We start from the raw sequence: 16,932 nt of genomic DNA on the forward strand, positions 1-16,932 counted from the left end.
GCCGCGGCCGCGGGGCGGGCGGGGCCGAGGGCGGTGCTGCCTCTGCGCACGCGCCCGCTCCGCTTCCGGGTCGCGCGGGCGCTTCCGGCACAGCCCCCGCGCGCCCGGGGGAAGCGGAAGCGGAAGTGTCCGGTCGAGGCGGGGCGGCGGCGGCCGCCCCGGGCTGGCGGGGGCGGCTGGCGGGCCGCGGGCGGGCGGGCGGCGGGGCCGGGCCGGCGCCGGGGCCCGCCACAATGCCCCGGCGGAAGCAGAGCCACCCGCAGCCGGTGAAGGGTGAGTGCGCGGCGGGCCCGGGGGGCGGCGGCGGCGGCCCGGCGGGGACCCGCGGCGCTCGGAGCGCGGCAGCGGACGCCGAGGATGGCACCGAGGAGACGGCAAGAGCGGCGGTGGTGCTGCCCGGGGACCTGCTGCTCGGCCGTGGCCCGGCCTCCGAGAAGGGACCGCCAGGTGCGTGCGGCCCCCGCGGGGACGCCGCCCCTCTCCGGCAGCCCCGCCGGCGGCGACGCGGCCCGGCCGGGCCGTACCGGGCCCGCGCTCGGCGCATCCGGCCGGGCCCGCCCTGCCACGGGCCCGCCCGGTGCGGGCTCCGGCCAAGCTTCCTCTCACGGGGGAGGCCCGGCCCCCGACGGGGCCCCGGGGTGGGTTCTGCCCGCCCGGCATTGACCCCCGGCACCGATCCCCGAACGCTCCTTCCCGCGAGGGTCCCGGGCACGACGTGTCCCCGAGGGGGATTTTGGGCCGCGCCCCGCAGCCGCCGCCTGGCTCAGCCCCGGGGCCCCATTCCACCGCTCCCCTCGGCGCTGCCGGCCGTACGGAGCGCGCTCGGCTCCGGTACGCCGGCCCGGTGCCGTGGGCAGCGCCTGTCCCGCCGTGACTCCCGAGCTTCGGTCAGCCCCGGCCGAGGCAGCCGGAGGAGCGAGTGCTGTTCAGCTCCGGGGAGCTGCTCAGCGGGACTGGCGGGAGGCGCTCCCCGCCCCGGGCACCGAGCAACGCGGGAACGGAACGGCGAGAGATGAGGGCACGGCGTGTCCGGCCCCGTGCTTGTCCTCCGCTGCCCCGGGGCCGTGCCCTGCTCCGTGTGCTCGGCGGCTGCTGGGCTGTGCCGTGCTCCTGCTCTAGCACCGAGGGATGGGGCTGCTCCGAGAGCTCTGCTTCCCTGCCCTGGGAGCCTGCCTGGGATCTGGGAACAAATTCCACCGGGAATACCTGACCTCCCATTCAGCCCCAGCCCAGGAGCTGGAGTAGGACCTCAGCCCACTGAACCAGGCAGGACAGAGCGGCTGTGCCATGTGGGCACTGACACAGCCCTTAGGGGACGGTGCTCTGGGGATGCTGTGGCACTGCTGGCCTGAGGGGACAGGGCTTCCCTCAGCGTGGGGCAGAGGGCTTGAGGCAAGGTCCAGAGTTCCCCCATGACAGCCAGGCCTTGGCAGGATGCCCTTTTGTGGTGTCTGTGTTTCCAGCAGTGCTTGTGGAAGAGCCTGGGAGGCTGGAGGGAGCTCCCTGTCCCACAGCATAGGTCAGCCTCATCAGCTGGACACAGCCGGGGTGGCAGCAGCAGGGGGACAGTCCAGGGTGGTCCGAGGATGGTGGGCAGCTGCTGAGTCTGACAGGCCCCAGGGGTGCAGGTCAGGCACAGAATGGGGCCAGCAGGGCACAGCTCTCAGCTGGTCGTGGTGAGCTGCCCCTCCAGCCCCGAGCACCAGCCTGGGGGCGCTTGTGGAGCACAGGGGCTGCAGAAGGATGAGTCTGTGCCCAGCTGAGAAGTTCAATTGGAGAGCCTGGCATAGCCTTCCCCCTGCTGCCACCGGACAGGGCTCTGTGGGGGTGGGGGAATGTCTCCTGCAGGATAGAAGGGGCTGGTGCTGGACCTCCCTGGTGCCAGCCATGCCAACCCGGGGCTGGGGCAGTGCCACGGTGAGAGGGGTGCAGAGCACCCCTCTGGGCACCCCTTTCTCCAGCCTGTACCCACCACCCTCTGCCCCCCAGGCCCAGCAGCGCCGGTGGGTGTTGGATCCACCCGTCCTCCCACCCTTCCTGGTGCCAGGGTCTTGCCCAGCCACGCAGAAGTGTCAGTGTTTCCTGAGACACCCAGAACAGGCCCTCAGCAGGGCTTTGGGACAGGCTGTGGCTGCGGGGCTCCTCCTGGGTGCCCCGGGGTGGGACGGGGCGGCCTGGCAGAGGGGCAGTGCCCAGGCCAGCCGGGCTGACGCCGCCCCATCCCCACGGTGTTCTCAGCAGACACGCTGGTGGGGAAGATCGCTATTCCAGCGTACGCCCTGAGCGACGACGACTGCTCCTCCGGGTACCAGCAGCTGAGCGTGGAGAGTGACCCCGAGGAGGGGGGCGAGCCCGGCCCTGCCGCCCTGCCCTGCCGCCAGTGCGGGCTGCAGCTGGCTGCCAGCCTGGGCCAGAGCTGCCTGCAGTGCGCCGGCGCCGAGGGCGGCCGCAGCCAGCGCATCGTCTACTCCTGCCAGCTCTGCCCCTTCGCCTCCCACTACTCCAGCCACCTCAAGCGTCACATGAAGACACACAACGGGGAAAAGCCTTTCGCCTGCCCGCAGTGTGCTTACGCCTCTGCCCAGCTGGTCAATCTGACCCGGCACCTGCGCACGCACACCGGGGAGAAGCCCTACCGCTGCACGTGCTGCAGCTTCGCCTGCAGCAGCCTGGGCAACCTCAAACGCCACGAGCGGGTCCACAGCCAGGACAAGCCCTTCCAGTGTGCTGCCTGTGACTATCGCTGCAACCAGAGCCGCAACCTGAAGCGGCACATGCTCAGCCACCGCCTGCCTGAGGGCGAGGGGCCACACCGGCGGGACAAGGACCCAGGTAAAGCTGGGAGGGTGTGGGGAGAGCTACCGCGGGGGCTCTGGGGCTGGCGCAGGGCACGGATCCTGCCACTGACCCCAAGTCATGATAGTGCCAGGCTCGGCGGGGCACTGGCTCGTCACAGAGCCAGTCCTCGCTGGCACTGGGGCTCGTCACAGAGCCGGTCCTCGCTGGCGCTGTGCCACCCAGCTCACAACCCCGTCTCTTTGTCCCGCAGAGCCACTGCTGCCAGAGCTGAGCCTGCACGTGGGCAGCGGCAGCGGCCCCTTCCTGCCCGGCTGCGCGCGGCTGCGGGGCGAGGAGGCGGCCGCGCTGCCCGAGCTGCTCTTCCCCTTCACGTGCCGCATGTGCGGGCTGGTGCTGGACGACGGGTTCGCACAGGACGAGGGCCTGGCCGAGCAGGTGTGCGGGCGCTGCAGCCTGGCGGTGCTGGGCACCGAGCCGGGTGCCAGCCCCCGGAAGGGCACTGGGGACAAGGGCTTTGCCTGCAGCCTCTGCCCCTTCGTCACCCACTACCCCAACCACTTGGCGCGGCACATGAAGACGCACAGCGGGGAGAAGCCCTTCGCCTGCCCGCTCTGCCCCTACGCCTCTGCCCACCTGGACAACCTGAAGCGGCACCAGCGCGTGCACACGGGCGAGAAGCCCTACAAGTGCCAGCTCTGCGACTACGCCTGTGGCAACCTGGCCAACCTCAAGCGTCACGGGCGCATCCACTCAGGCGACAAGCCCTTCCAGTGCAGCCTCTGCAGCTACAGCTGCAACCAGAGCATGAACCTGAAGCGGCACATGCTGCGGCATACGGGCGAGAAGCCCTTCCAGTGCCGGGACTGCTCCTACACCACCGGTCACTGGGACAACTACAAGCGCCACCAGAAGATCCACGGCCACACAGCCGAGAGCTGGGTGAACCCGCGCAATGCCAAAGCCCTCCTGGCCCCCCCAGCCGTGGGCACGGCCCTGCCCTGAGACAGCACTTAGCCCGGGAGTGGGCCTGGGGTGCCGCGGTGCCTGCCCTCCCTGGGGGAGGGAGGACAGGTGGGCAACTCCACGGGGGCTTAGGGCTGCCTTATGCCAGGGCCAGAGGAACACTGGGGCCTCCGGCAGCCCCGTCCTGCCTGGGCAGGGTGAAGTCATGACCGGCAGCTCTGACCCCTGCCCGTGTGGCAGCACAGCCACATCTCCCGCCACCCCAGCTGCCTGTTTCTGCCTGCCGGAGCCTTCCTCTGCCGGGTTTGGGGAAAAAAGGGCGGGGGGAGGGGGGGGGGAGTTGGGAGGGGAACAGGACTGGTTCCATGGCTGCTGCCGTGCTGGTCGGTGTAATTTATATTGTGTATAAAAGCATTAAACAGTCAGTTTTGTTATCTGCTCTTCACCCTGGGGGCCTTGTTCTGCTACAGAGGACAGCACAGGGCTGGCATGGAGAGGGGAGGGACAGCAGGCACCCCCCCAACAGACAGCCTGGTACCAATCAGGATCCGTTTTAATCATTGTTGCAGTGTGTAAACATCAGTTACTGTCCATTAATGCTCTGTCGGGCTGAGCAGCAGGAGATACGTGGTTACAAGCCTAGATTATGCTGGCGTCTATGAGCGGGTTAGAGGGGACTCTGCGCAGAGCCCCCGAGACAGCTTACTGCACTCTGTCTCGGAGCACAAACCTAAATGCTAATTTGGCATTAGGGAGCCTGCCTGGCTCTGCCCCCAGGCTGGGCCAGGCCTTCCCAGCTGGGACAGGAGCAGCTCTGCCCCCAGGCCCGGGCCAGGCCCTGCACTGCAGCCCCAGGGCTCTGCCCGGGCAAACTGTTCAGGTCAAACAAGCCCTCTCCCAGCTGGAGCCAGCAGCGGGAGGAGTTCAGCTGCCCCCACCCCGAAGGCAGTGGCGGGCTGGGGGTGAGCTCCCAGCCCCGGGGAGCAGGGAAAGGTGGATGTAGCAGGTGAGAGGCACGTTGATTGCAACCTGGCTGCAGGTTGTACATTCCTCAGCGAAGGCCCTTGCTCAGGCCGGGGCTGTCCTGGGAAGGGGGCACTACAGATCCTCATCGCCAATGCCCTCAAAGGCATAATTGCCGTGGAAGTCGTTAGCACCCACGTCGTTTGCAGAGCTGGAGTGGCTGATCCCACGCAGGCTGACAGAAGTGAGCTTGCTCTGTGGAGAAGGGAGATGTTAGGGAGGACACCCCTAGCTCCCCTACCCACTTAACCTGGGGTCTCTGGTACACCCACACACAACTCACCGAGAGTTTGGCCATGGGCTCCCAGGAAGCATCAGGTGAGTCCTGTGAGGACAGCACAGTTGGGAAGCACAGGGTCATGGGACACAACACCCACCTCTCCTTCAACCTCCTCCCCTCCGTCCCCAGGGAGTCTGGCTCACTGAGTTGGTCCAGGACCTCTTTCCCTTCCCAAGGCACTGGAAGCAGGGCACCACAGCCCTGCTGTCCTCTGGGCTTGCCCCAGCCCTGCCAAGGGGAGAGTGCCTCTTCTGGAGGCAGTGAGTTCTGGTACACAACGCATCAGAGCCTGTGATTGCACATGTCCCCCCAGCCAGGGCTGCAGGGTCCCACTCACCAGCAGTGGGGGTGATTTCACAGCTTGCTGGCTGTCCGAGCGCCGCAGGGCCCCATTCACCCGCCGCCGAAACATCTGCAGGAGGAGCTCAGCTCAGCCACAGCGTCAGCTCTGGGCTTATAACCAGCCCTGGGGATGCTGGCCCCATCCTGAGGGGAGCACTCAGGACCAGGTTGGGATCCCACTCTAGAGCCATCATCCAGCCCCAACCCTCACCTTGCGGATGCTGCCTCCAGATTTTTTCACCATCAGCTCATCTACCATGGACTGCAAGCAGATGCTCAGCATGATGGCCTGCAAGGGAGAAGTGTCAGGGGGCTCTATGCATGCCCCAGCCTTCCCACACCCTGTGCAGGGCCCAGCCCAGCCCTTCCCCTCACAGTCACCACCAGCCCGCCATGCAGGCAGCTCTACCTGTGGGCTGGTGATGGTGACCCACTGCAGCCGGTCCTTGCTCATCAGGTACTCAAAAGCCAGCTCCAGCTTCACCTCGGACTTCCCTGGGCTGCTCCCCGAAGGGCCATTGTTCATGGGCACCTGTGAGGACACACACCAAGGCTGGGAGCCTCCAGAGGGAAAGGAGCAGCTCCCCACACAGCCGTGCAGTTTGAGGGGAGCACCAAGCCAAGTGTGGGACACCTGCCCAGTCTTCTGCCACTGTCAGGTCCCCTCCAATGTCCTCACACCAATGATCCCCTCAGCCCCAAGGCAATGATTCAAACCCCCTCCAGGCCTACTGGGCCAGAAGCTGGCATCAAAGCCAGCACTTTTCCTAGGAAGAGGTGCCAGCCCAGCCTGGCACACCCCCCAGCCTCCTTCCTGCTCTCCAGGCATCACTCACCGAGGATGTGACCCGCCAGCACCGCATGCGAGTGACCTTGAAGCTGCCCTCCTTGATCTGCTCGTTGGGCAGCCGCACCTGGAAGTTGAGCTCGTTGTTGCCGGCGCTGACAACAACGTGGCAGCCCTTCTCGGGGAAGTCAGTGACGCAGGGGTCGAACTTGAGATAGCCGTAGTACTTGAGGGTCTGCGCCAGGCGGATGAACTGCAGGCAGGGCCAGGGGGGCTCAGCATGCCGCCCGCCCCGGCCAGGAACGGGCCACCGCCCAGGAGCACACATGGAGAGGGGCTGGTGCAGAGCCAGAACTGCCCCGGTCGTGGCACTGTACCCTGTCCTACCTCCTTCTTGGAGACCTTTTCTTGCAGGGACTTCAGCTGCCGGTGCTGTTCCTTGTTGACAAGGATCCATCCGTGTTCGATGTCTGACACCGTCTACAAGCGGCAGAGACTGGTGAGCGCCTGGTACTGGAGCCCCCCAGCCCCTGCCCAGCTGTGGCCACGGGGTGCAGTGTCCGTCCTCACCTGGCTGTGCCACACCAACCCTCACCTGTGCATACAGCAAGTTCAACCCCACACGGTGCTCCATCACATCGTCGTCATAGGCCGAGTCCCAGTAGCTGGAAGGGAACCACAGGGGTTAGCCTGCTCCCCACCTCCTGACAGCAGTGAAGAGAAAATCACTCTCCTGTGGGCTGGTATCCATTAGTCACCGTGCCCTGCTCCCCATCTAAACCAGCTGCCATGGGAAGGCAGGAATGAGCTGAGCACAGCAGGGCAGCCTATGCTCCAGTGTCATGGTCAGGGATGCTCAGGTATGTTCCTGGGGGCCAAAGCATCAGTGGGCAGCAATGGCAGGAGGGGAGGGTCCCTCTGTGGAACAGGGAGCCCTGGGCACCACCCCAGTGCTGCCCCACAGCCCCGCTCACCTCTTGCGCAGGATGATCTGGAACTCGGGGTTGTGCAGGCTGGTCACTGACACGTAGGGCAGCTCAAACTCCTGCAGCTTCCGCACAACTGCGGGGAAACACCGGCTCAGCAGCACCTCTGGGCAGCAGGAGCCCCATGGCCCTGAGGAAAACAGGTGGGGCCCCCACCCAGGGCAGGGCCCAAGCACACAGCCCTCACTGCAGGCAGGGGGCACAGCAGATGTCCCACCACAGTGGGCCCTACTCACAGGAGAAAGCTCCATCCTTGGTCTCTCTCACTAGGAAGAGACTGAAGTAGCCGACCAGGTCATCTGGCAGATCCAGCTTGGAGGCCACAGCCTGGGAGGAAGAGCAGGATAGTCCCCATATAGTCCCAACATGGTGGCAAGGCCCACGTGCATTCTGGGGCCTCCCAACAGCAGGAAGGCAGCACCTCTGCTGCCCTGTGGCCAGGCCTGGGCCCCTTTCAACCAGGAAACAGCCAGGGGACCCCAAACATCCGTCTGGACCCAGACACACCCTGCACCACACCCATTTCAGCTCCCAGCTTTCAGCCCCACCAAGTCAACCCTGCTCCAGGGTGGGCAGATGGCAGAGGAGGGCAGGGGGGGCTAGCAGACTAAGAGAACCCCACACAAGTGGGAAACCCCAGAAGCAGCAGGAGGGGCTGGTCCCACCCAGCACGAGAGCTGTGGCACCTCAAGGACATCCTCTGTCTGGTCCGACGTAAGGATGGTGACCTTGACCTTCTGCCCGTTGGAGAGCAGCACCTCCAGCACCACCTCCTCTGTGGGGATCTGCTGTGTCTCCTGCAGAGAGGAACAGCACTGGCACCCCAGCCCCTCAGCAGCCTGGGGGCCCCAGGGCTGCCCCAGCTGTGCCTCACCTGCTGGGCCTTGCGCAGGAAGCTGTTGAAGGTCTCGCTGCCGCCCAGCGTCGGGTCCTGCCGCACTGCAGGAGGGGCACGAGCGGTCAGGCGTCCCGTGGGAAGGGGCAGGGACCCACAGCACTGCCTGGCCCTTCTGCAGACCCTCAGACTGCGTGCTGGGCCAGCCAGGGACCCGCCTGCACAGCCCCACTCTGCCGGAGCAGGGCAGGGGCTGGGACAGGAGCTGGCATCCAGGGGACAAGCCCACCAAACGCCAGTGTTGCCCTGGGAGGTGCAAGATGCGCCGCAGGGAATGGAGCAGGGCAGGGAGGAAGTCAGGGGCCGTGGCCTCCCCAGCTTACCAGCCTGCATGTACTTCTCCAGCTGCTCCCGGCGCTGCTCTACCTCTGCTGGGGTGAGCGTGAAGATCTTCTTTGGGGGAAAGGCGGGGACCACGTTGGCGCCATACTCCTTCCTTAACTAGGACAAGAACAGAGTGCTGCAGGAGTCTCCGGAGGGACAAGTGGCTGCCCTGATCCCCAGGGACCTAGCAAGGGGAGCAGAGAGCTTCCAGCACCCCTTATCCACTGGGAGTCCAGCAGCAGCCAAGAGCCCAGATGGAATGTCACGGAGCAGGAGCTGCTGCCCCGCTGTCCCCGTACCTGCTCGTGCAGGCCCAGGAGCTGGCTGTAGCGCACCCGGCAGTGCAGCACCCCGTTCACGTGGATGTTGTAGGCCTGCAGGGAGAGAGGCCACTCAGAGCCAGCACCTGCCAGCTGGAGGAACCCCAGGAGCTGCCCAGGACGCCAGGGAGACCCCAGGAAAAGGCAGTAGTCCTGAGGATCCTGCCGAAGGGCAGATGGTCACAATTGTTCAGGAAGTATGAGCACATCCAAGAGAGGTGCCACTGGACACCAGGGAGGCCTAACCCTGTCTGCCCAGCCGTGGGGAGCACGGAGCCATGCTGCAGCCCCAAAAGACAAGGACAGCCTTCCCCACCACCAGGGCTTCACAAGGAGCAGGTCCCAGGCTGAGCCCCCTCTGCTCTGGCTCAGCTCCTGCTGATGCCACAGGCAGAGCACAGCTGTGAGTGCAGAACACACTGGGAACACCTGGCAGAGCACAGCTGTGAGTGCAGAGCACACTGGGAACACCTGGCAGAGCACAGCTGTGAGTGCAGAACACACGGGGAACACCTGGCAGAGCACAGCTGTGAGTGCAGAGCACACGGAGAACACCTGGCAGAGCACAGCTGTGAGTGCAGAACACACGGGGAACACCTGGCAGAGCACAGCTGTGAGTGTAGAACACACGGAGAACACCTGGCAGAGCACAGCTGTGAGTGCAGAACACATGGGGAACACCTGGCAGAGCACAGCTGTGAGTGCAGAGCACAGCTGTGAGTGCAGAACACACGGAGAACACCTGGCAGAGCACAGCTGTGAGTGCAGAACACACGGAGAACACCTGGCAGAGCACAGCTGTGAGTGCAAAGCACACGGAGAACACCTGGCAACCCCATGGTCCAGCTCCCAGCACCTCACCGCAGGCACAGAGTCCTTGCAAGGGACAGCACTGTCCCCCCAGGTCCTGCCACCCCCACAGCACCGTTTGGGAGGGCGAGAGGATGGCCAAGAGCCCCCAGCCAGCCACGGCAGCCCAGCCTCAGCCCCCCGTGGATGCCCCCAGGGCCCTCCTGCTCCGGAGCGCCGGCACTGCCCAGGGCCCAGCAGAGGTCCCAGCCCAGCCAGGCTGGGGCTCACACGGGCACCTCCCCACCCAAACCAGCCCAGCGCCTCGGGGCTGCCGTGGGGGAACCGGGAGGGACAGCGGTGGCTCGGGCAGCACCCACACCCGCCCAAATCAGCGTTCTCCACCAGGTCACAGCTCCTGCGCAGCCCCCGGGCTCTCCCCAAGGTCCCCCCCAGGCCTGAGGAGCCTCGGCAGCAGCGGAGGGCAAAGGGCAGGGGGGTCACAAGGACGAAATGCCTCGAGGGCTGCCTGCAGCTCCCGCGGATCGCCAGGTCTCTCCGCCGCTCACCACCGCGACCGGGGTGTCCCACCGCGGGGCCGGGCATCCCCCGGAGAGGGATTTCGGCACGGGGGGCAAGCGTGGGTCTCGAAGCCCGGGGCTGCCCACCCTCACCCCGGGAGCAGCGATCCGGACCCTCCGCCCAGCCTGGGGGCTCTGCCGGCCCCGGGAAGGGGCCTGGGCACTCGAGAGCCACCGCCACCGGGCGGCAGCGTCCCGGCTCCGCTCCGGAGGCGCTCACGGCGCAGGGACCAAAACAGGAAGCCGGGACAAACGGACGGGCGGGCCAGGATGAGCCGGAGCCGGGGATGAGACCGGACGGGGCCCCAGCGGGCTGCCCGCCCCCGCCCGCGGCGCCCGGGCACGGCAAGGTCCGGACACCCCCGGGGCTGCTCCGGGGACCTCCCGCGCCCGATCCGGAGGCGCGGGGGCGGCGGGGCCCGATCCCGGCTCGGCCCCGGCACAGGGCGCCGGCCGGGGACGGCGGCGGGCCGGGACCTGCCCGCCTCGCCCGGCCCCGGTCCCGGTCCCGGTCCTGATCCCGACCCGCCCCCGCGCCGGGGCTGCGGACCCGCACGGCCCCACCGGGGCCGCACCGCACCCGGGCCGAGGAGCCGCGCCACCCACTCGGCTCTGCGGGGCGGCTCCGTTCTGCGGGACGGCTCCGCTCCCTCGGCCCCGCTCACCACATAGGCGGCGGCGCCGCCGTCCCCGGCGCGGGTCTCGGTCTCGGGAATGGAGAAGTGCATGGCCGGGCCGAGCGCGCCCCCGCTACCCGCCTCCCGCCGCCGCCATCTCGGGCCAGCACTCCCCGCGATGGCGCGGCCGGCAGCACCGCCCGCCCCAGGGCCGCCCCGCTCCGCCCCGCCCGGGGCCGTCGCTCTTCGCCCGCCCCGCTTCGCCCCGCTCCGCCCGCCCCGGGGCCGCCCCGCCGCGCCGTGCCCGCCCCGCCCCGAGCGGCCCCGCCGCGCCGGGGCTGCAGGTGCGCCCGCAAGGCGTGCCCGCCGTGGGACGGGACCGGGGGGCGGGGCCCGGGAGGGAGCCCCGGGAACGGACCGGCCCGCACCGGGGGTGACGTCACCGCGTCACGGAGAGCAGCGGACGTGCGCGGGTCACGTGGCGCCGCCTGGCCGGCAGGGGGCGCTGAGCGCGGCGCCATGGCGGAGCGGGAGGGTGAGTGTGAGTGTGGGGCCGGACTCGGGGACCGGCACCGGGACGCCGGGACCGGCTCCGGGACGAGACCCGGCCGCGCTCACGCTCCCGTCATTCTAGGTGGGAACCCCGAGGGAGCTGCGCTAGTGGCGGCGGGACCGCAGGTGAGCGGGGCCGGGGCTGGTGTGAGGCCGGGCTGGGGAGCGGGGCCGGGGCCGCCTGACGGTGTGTGCCCACAGGCGCCGGAGCTCTCCCGGGAGGAGAAGCTGCAGCTGCGGAAGGAGAAGAAGCAGCAGAAGAAGAAGAAGAAGAGCGAGAAGGGGCCGTCGGCCGAGCCCGCGGAGCTGGGCGCGCCCCCCGAAGCGGGGCAGCCGCGGGGTGAGCGCCGCCGTCCCCGCGGAGCCCCGAGCGGGGCAGGGCCGGGCCCGCGGCTGTCCCGGCCGGCAGCGCCCAGAGCCCGCCGGGTCTTCCAGCGGGACCCCTGGGGCGTAGCCCCGGTCCGGGTCTTCGGACAGCCGCGTTGCCGTGGGCACTGCAGTACGGGGAGCCCGGTCCCCTGACCCCGGGAGCGCGGGGCTGCCCCGGTGTGCCGAGTCAGCTGCGCCGTGCGAGGGCCTGGAGCCCCTTGAGGGCCCGGAGGACTCTCCCTGCCGCGGGCTGCTCCTCGCACTGGGCTGCATCTCCCGGCGAGACTGGGCACAGACTCCCCCATTCCTCCCCTGCAGCAGCTGTTCAGCTCACGTCCCCTCCCGCCTCGTCTGATGGCCCCGGTGATGGCGAGAAACCCGCGGGGGGCAAGAGCAAAGCGGAGCTGCGAGCGGAGCGCCGGGCTAAGCAGGAGGCTGAGCGGGCTCAGAAGCAGGCCAGGAAGGCAGAGCTGAGCCAGGCAGCCACGACGGCCAAGCCCCGGCAGAGCCCCACCGAGCCGCAGTCCAGTAAGGCTGTCAGCACCACGGGGTGCAGAGGGTGCTGAGCAGGATGGGAGGGCCTGGTGTGGGCTCAGGCAGGGCATGCCCATGTGATCCATCCTTGCTCTGGGTTCTGCCTGTCCCTGGGTGCTGCCCTGCCTTCCCTGAATTTGAGGGTGCACCAAAACAGCTTGGCCTCATCCCAACTGTCCTTGCAGTGGTGAAGCGGCTGCCAGAGCATGTGCAGGTGGATGACCCTGCTGCCCAGAGGAAACTGGCCAAGAAGCTGGAGAGGCAGCAGGTAGGAGGAGGACTGGGTGACAGGCTGCACACCTGGGGCAGCTGTGCTGCAGAGGGCCTGGGGGGCACATGGTGGGACCAGGGCCTGCTCTCTGAAGGGCAGAGGGGAACTTTGCATGCCCTGAGCAAGTGCTGGGTGTGACTGGTGGCCCTGGATTGAGCAGAGCACTGGGTGAGCCATTACCACACTCGGCTGCAGGTACCTCTGAGGCAGGACTATGGCACCAAGGTCAACCTGTTCTCCCACCTCCACCAGTACAGCCGGAAGAAGCCACTGACGCAGCAGATGAGGTACGGGGCCTCCCCAGCCCAAGGCTCTGCTTTGGCTGGCCTGGCTGCAGAATAGCTCTGGAGGAAGGGTGTCATAGTCCTGCATGTAGGATACACCTGATGGAGTGGTGGGGGACGTTTTGCTTGCTTTGGGGAGTGGCAGTAGGGGCAGCCCAATATCTTTCCTGGGGGAAGAGTGCAGGGCCACAGGAGAGGGGGCTGTGGTATGAGCCTGGCTCCTCAGGTTACTGCCAGCCCCCTTCCTGGGCCATCCCTTGGGTTGTTGGGCTGGAGCTCTTAAATGTCGGGTGTTTTGGGCTGCAGAGGTGCTGACAGCTCCCTCCCACTGGTCTCTGCAGCATCCCCTCCACAGTGATCCACCCAGCAGTGGTGCGCCTCGGCCTGCAGTACTCGCAGGGCATCATCAACGGCTCCAATGCCCGCTGCATCGCGCTGCTCGAAGTCTTCAAGCAGGTACCTGAGCAGCTGCCTGGCAGCAGGGGCACTGTGCTGCATGCAGGAGTGTGTCTGAGGCTGTGTCTGTGGTCAGTCATCCTCAGCCTCTTCCTTTGGGTCGTGCCACAGCAGGGTCCTTTTGTGGCACTGCCACAGCTGGTTTGAGTCCCTGGAGCATGCTTTGCCCCTCCAGGCAGCATGTCAAGCTGTGCAGGATGTGTGTGCCCCAAGTGCAGCCCATCAGGCGGGGTGCCCTGAGATCATACTCCCTTTTTGCTTGTCCCAGCTGATCCGGGATTACTCCACTCCCCCCAACGAGGAGCTGTCACGGGACTTGGTGGCCAAGCTGAAGCCACACATCAGGTGAGGGCTCCCAATGCCAGAGCAGAGGGACCAAAGCTCCACAGAGTGTGGTCCATTGTTCACATCTCTGGGTTGGTGTCCACACAAACTTTGGCTGACTTTCCTAGCTTCTGCCTTCCTGCCCACCGTCCCTCTCCCTGTCTTGGCCCTCCAGGCTGCTTTGGAGCTAAGCCCATTTCTTCTGCAGTTTCCTGAACCAGTGCCGGCCTCTCTCAGCCAGCATGGGCAATGCCATCAAGTTCCTCAAGAAGGAGATATCATGCCTGCCTGACACCCTGAGAGAGGATGAGGTGAGTGACCTTGCTCAGTGGCAGGCTCCAGGCCCTGGGTGAAGGAGCTGAGCAGGGATGGGTTGCAGACACAGAACAGTGCTGCAGTGGAATTGAAAGCTTGTTATTAGGGGGAAGAGCCTGATCCCCACCTGGCTCAAATCAGGGAGCTGCTGAGAGCAAGAAAGTCTGTATGTGATGTCTCTCCCCAGGCAAAGGAGAAGCTCCAGGATGTGATTGACAAATACCTGCGAGAGAAGATTGTCCTGGCAGCTGAGGCCATCTCAAGGTCTGCCTTTGAGAAGATCAACGACCACGACGTGATACTGGTGTATGGATGGTGAGCACAGAGCACAGGCAGCTGATCCCATTGGCAGGAGGAGGGAATGGAACAGTGTGGGAGGTGAGGCTGTGCTGCTCCTGCACAGGGTTCAGCACTGTCCTACCTGGTATGAAGTTGGATTCCAAGAACCCCAGAGCCGCAGCTCCCTCCACCCAGGGCACTTAAAGAACAGCCAGGGTTGTTCACTGGATTTTAAACAGACTGCAACAAAGTCAAATGTTGGGAAGCAAAAATACCAAAGTTTGCATCCTAAGAAGTAGAGGTGGGGAAAAGAACCAGAGATTGCTGCTGCAAGAGTCCGGGTATGCTATGTGTGCTGGGCAGAGCAAGGAGCAGGGGCAGGAGGCCAACGCAGGCTGGGAATGTTGTGAGAGGGAAGCTGGGAGAGGGCAAGGAGTGGCAGAGTGCCTTGTGCTGGTCACAGACAGGGAGGTCAGTGCTGCTTCCACGGAGGGCTGAGACCTTTCCCAGGGTGTGTCCTCGTGCAAAGAGAGGGAGACGTGCCCCTGGAGCTGTCGTGGCAGGAGGGTTCTGGAGGGGCAGCGCTCACGAGGATGAGGGTGGGTGTTGGCCCGGTGGGAGCCTGCTCTGGCGGGAGGGCAGCTCCTGACGGGCGCCCCACAGCTCCTCGCTGGTGAACCGGACGCTGTGTGACGCGCACGCCAAGCAGGGCCGCGCGTTCCGCGTGATCGTGGTGGACAGCCGGCCGCGCCTGGAGGGCCGCGAGACGCTGCGCCGCCTGGTCCGCCGCGGCATCCACTGCACCTACGTCATGATCAACGCCATCTCCTACGTGCTGCCGGAGGTGAGGGCTGCGCCACCTCGGCTGGGCTGGGGAGGGGGGGTTTGTCAGGGTCCCCAGGACGAGGTCAGAGATGGGAATCTGACTCCCAAGTTCTCAGAAGGCTGATTTATTATGATATTACATTACGTTACGTTATGCTATACTAAAGAAAGAGAAAGGATACATCAGAAGGCATAATAAGAATGAATAATAAAAACCGGTGACGCCTCAGAGCCTCGACACAGCTGGACCATGATTGGTCATTAATTTAAAACAATTCACATGCTGGATGAGCAATCTCCAAATCACATTCCAAAGCAGCAAAACAGGGAGAAGCTGAAGCTTCCCAGGAGAAGAAATGCTGGCAAAGGGATTTTTCAGAAAATATCATGGTGACAAGGGAGGCTGCAATGTGACCAAAGGGGCTGACAGAGCCTGTGTTTCCCTGACAGGTGTCCAAGGTGCTGCTGGGAGCACACGCGCTGCTGGCCAATGGCTCTGTCATGTCCCGCGTGGGGACCTCGCAGATCGCGCTGGTCTCCAAGGCCTACAATGTGCCCGTCCTCGTCTGCTGCGAGACCTACAAGTTCTGCGAGCGGGTGCAGACAGATTCTTTTGTCTCCAACGAGCTGGGTATGGCTTCTGTCCCTTTCCTCCCACCTGGGACCTTCTCTCCGAGTCCCTGCCAGACCATGACAGGCTCCTCGACCCTGCCATCCCTCCTCCCGGGCAAGGGGTCACTTGCAGGCAGGGGTGGTGTGTGCTGCTCCAGGGGCAGGATGGAGAGATGCTGTCCCTCCCCCAATCCTGATTGCTTCTCCGCTCTCTGCAGATGACCCTGATGACCTGATTGTGCTTCGGAAGGGCCAGGCGCAGCTTGGGGGCTGGGCAGAGAACAAGTCTCTACGCCTTCTTAACCTGGTCTATGATGTGACGCCCCCAGACCTGGTGGATTTGGTCATCACAGACTTGGGCATGATCCCCTGCACCTCAGTGCCTGTGGTCCTGCGCGTGAAGAATGTGGATCAGTAGTCGGAGCAGCTGCATGGACGCTAATAAACCAGGCCCCAGTACTCTGTGTGTGCCATCCGTGGTGTGGCAGAGCCCTGGCACCCATGTCACCGCTGGCACAGCTCTGCACCTTCCTTGGGGCCTCTCCTCCCACTCCATGCTGCAGCATAGATGGGTCTTCCCTGTCGTAGGCTCTTCCTGTGGTGATGGCCCCTGGCTTACTGTCCTCGGAGATTTGGCGACCCTCGGGCTGTGCTTCTGGCAGACGCACGAGCTGGGCTGTTGGGGGAGAGCCCGGGTCCCTCTGTCCCTGGCCGCTGAACCAGCCCCGGAGAGGGCCCTTCCCCCGCGGCGCCGGCCGCTCGGCGGGCGGTGCCCGGGACGGGGAAGCGCGACCGGCGGTGCCCCGGGGTCCGACGGCACCGGCACGCGGCTCCCGGAGCGCCGGGGGCGGGGCCTGCCGCCGGGGGCGGGGCCATGTAAATCGCACCGCTGCGCTGGCGGGGGGGGCTCAGCGGAGTTCTCACGGGGCGTGTCCATGCAAATGAATCCCACCGCGCAGCATGACGGGACACAGCCCGCTAAGAGACCACGCTGCCTTGGCATGTGTGGGCCGGGCCTGCGGGCTCACAGCGCAGGGAAGAAGCTAATACCGGGCAGGCCGCAGCACCCCGGGTGTGCCTGCCCTTGCAACATCACGAAATGCAGCGCGATTTGCACCAAATGCTGCATCATTTGTGATAGGGGAGAATGTGTTCGTAATCTCCCTGATTTCGCTGTTTGGAGGGAGAGTTGTACTCAGGGCCAGCTACAGGTAGTGTGCACACGTTGTTTGTTGGTATTCTCAACTGCAGCCGCCGGGATCGTTTGCAGACGCAGCAGCGTTGCAAGCCCGACTCCACGGGGTCTCGGCGCCCGGTGCCTGCCCCATCTCCGTCTGTTCGGGAGCGGCCCAGCCTCCCCTCTTTCAGGCTCTGGTCCGCGGGTCCAGAAGCGCCTCCAGCCCGA

At 65.8% G+C, this 16,932-nt stretch overlaps 3 protein-coding genes across 4 annotated transcripts; 2 read left to right on the plus strand and 1 right to left on the minus strand.

Annotated features, from left to right (window-relative positions):
• Window positions 1-189: 189 nt before the first annotated feature.
• On the plus strand, window positions 190-4,066 carry ZNF513 (zinc finger protein 513). 2 transcript variants are annotated; one of them, XM_084203285.1, is made up of 3 exons: window positions 190-447; window positions 2,239-2,832; window positions 3,050-4,066. In XM_084203285.1, exons 1-3 carry the CDS (start codon window positions 234-236, stop codon window positions 3,799-3,801), a joined length of 1,560 nt encoding a protein of 519 aa, XP_084059411.1. In that variant the 5' UTR covers window positions 190-233; the 3' UTR covers window positions 3,802-4,066. The 2 variants fall into 2 exon arrangements, with proteins under 2 accessions (XP_084059411.1, XP_084059410.1); XM_084203284.1 differs by having other exon boundaries at window positions 204-447; window positions 2,242-2,832.
• A 245-nt stretch (window positions 4,067-4,311) lies between these two features.
• Window positions 4,312-10,945, minus strand: SNX17 (sorting nexin 17). The gene is made up of 15 exons (XM_084201925.1): window positions 10,755-10,945; window positions 8,699-8,773; window positions 8,399-8,516; window positions 8,055-8,119; window positions 7,867-7,977; window positions 7,417-7,507; window positions 7,169-7,256; window positions 6,790-6,859; window positions 6,582-6,674; window positions 6,244-6,447; window positions 5,817-5,939; window positions 5,619-5,696; window positions 5,403-5,477; window positions 5,069-5,110; window positions 4,312-4,980 (listed from the first exon to the last, which is right to left on the minus strand). Exons 1-15 carry the CDS (start codon window positions 10,815-10,817, stop codon window positions 4,861-4,863), a joined length of 1,416 nt encoding a protein of 471 aa, XP_084058051.1. The 5' UTR covers window positions 10,818-10,945; the 3' UTR covers window positions 4,312-4,860.
• A 137-nt stretch (window positions 10,946-11,082) lies between these two features.
• On the plus strand, window positions 11,083-15,986 carry EIF2B4 (eukaryotic translation initiation factor 2B subunit delta). Its single transcript, XM_084202551.1, has 13 exons — window positions 11,083-11,241; window positions 11,341-11,384; window positions 11,460-11,598; window positions 11,946-12,155; window positions 12,347-12,429; window positions 12,628-12,719; window positions 13,058-13,172; window positions 13,441-13,517; window positions 13,705-13,807; window positions 13,999-14,126; window positions 14,754-14,934; window positions 15,366-15,546; window positions 15,746-15,986. The coding sequence occupies exons 1-13, from the start codon at window positions 11,226-11,228 to the stop codon at window positions 15,943-15,945; spliced, it is 1,569 nt and encodes a 522-aa protein (XP_084058677.1). The 5' UTR covers window positions 11,083-11,225; the 3' UTR covers window positions 15,946-15,986.
• The last annotated feature ends 946 nt before the right edge of the window (window positions 15,987-16,932 follow it).

Source organism: Fringilla coelebs (genome assembly GCF_963513975.1).
Source record: "Fringilla coelebs genome assembly, chromosome: 3".
NCBI lineage: Eukaryota > Metazoa > Chordata > Aves > Passeriformes > Fringillidae > Fringilla > Fringilla coelebs.

What these genes read in the sequence shown, in the direction of transcription:
- ZNF513 (XM_084203285.1), top strand. Translation starts at nt 234, where the DNA reads ATGCCCCGGCGGAAGCAGAGCCACCCGCAGCCGGTGAAGGGTGAGTGC. An exon ending in CTCCGAGAAGGGACCGCCAG is followed by an intron (nt 448 to 2,238) that starts GTGCGTGCGGCC and finishes CGGTGTTCTCAG; the next exon opens with CAGACACGCTGGTGGGGAAG. An exon ending in CCGGCGGGACAAGGACCCAG is followed by an intron (nt 2,833 to 3,049) that starts GTAAAGCTGGGA and finishes TTTGTCCCGCAG; the next exon opens with AGCCACTGCTGCCAGAGCTG.
- SNX17 (XM_084201925.1), bottom strand. Translation starts at nt 10,817, where the DNA reads ATGCACTTCTCCATTCCCGAGACCGAGACCCGCGCCGGGGACGGCGGC. An exon ending in CAAGGATGGAGCTTTCTCCT is followed by an intron (nt 7,257 to 7,416) that starts GTGAGTAGGGCC and finishes GTTTCCCCGCAG; the next exon opens with TTGTGCGGAAGCTGCAGGAG. An exon ending in CTGGAGGCAGCATCCGCAAG is followed by an intron (nt 5,478 to 5,618) that starts GTGAGGGTTGGG and finishes CTCCTCCTGCAG; the next exon opens with ATGTTTCGGCGGCGGGTGAA.
- EIF2B4 (XM_084202551.1), top strand. An exon ending in ACACCCTGAGAGAGGATGAG is followed by an intron (nt 13,808 to 13,998) that starts GTGAGTGACCTT and finishes GTCTCTCCCCAG; the next exon opens with GCAAAGGAGAAGCTCCAGGA. An exon ending in TTTTGTCTCCAACGAGCTGG is followed by an intron (nt 15,547 to 15,745) that starts GTATGGCTTCTG and finishes CGCTCTCTGCAG; the next exon opens with ATGACCCTGATGACCTGATT.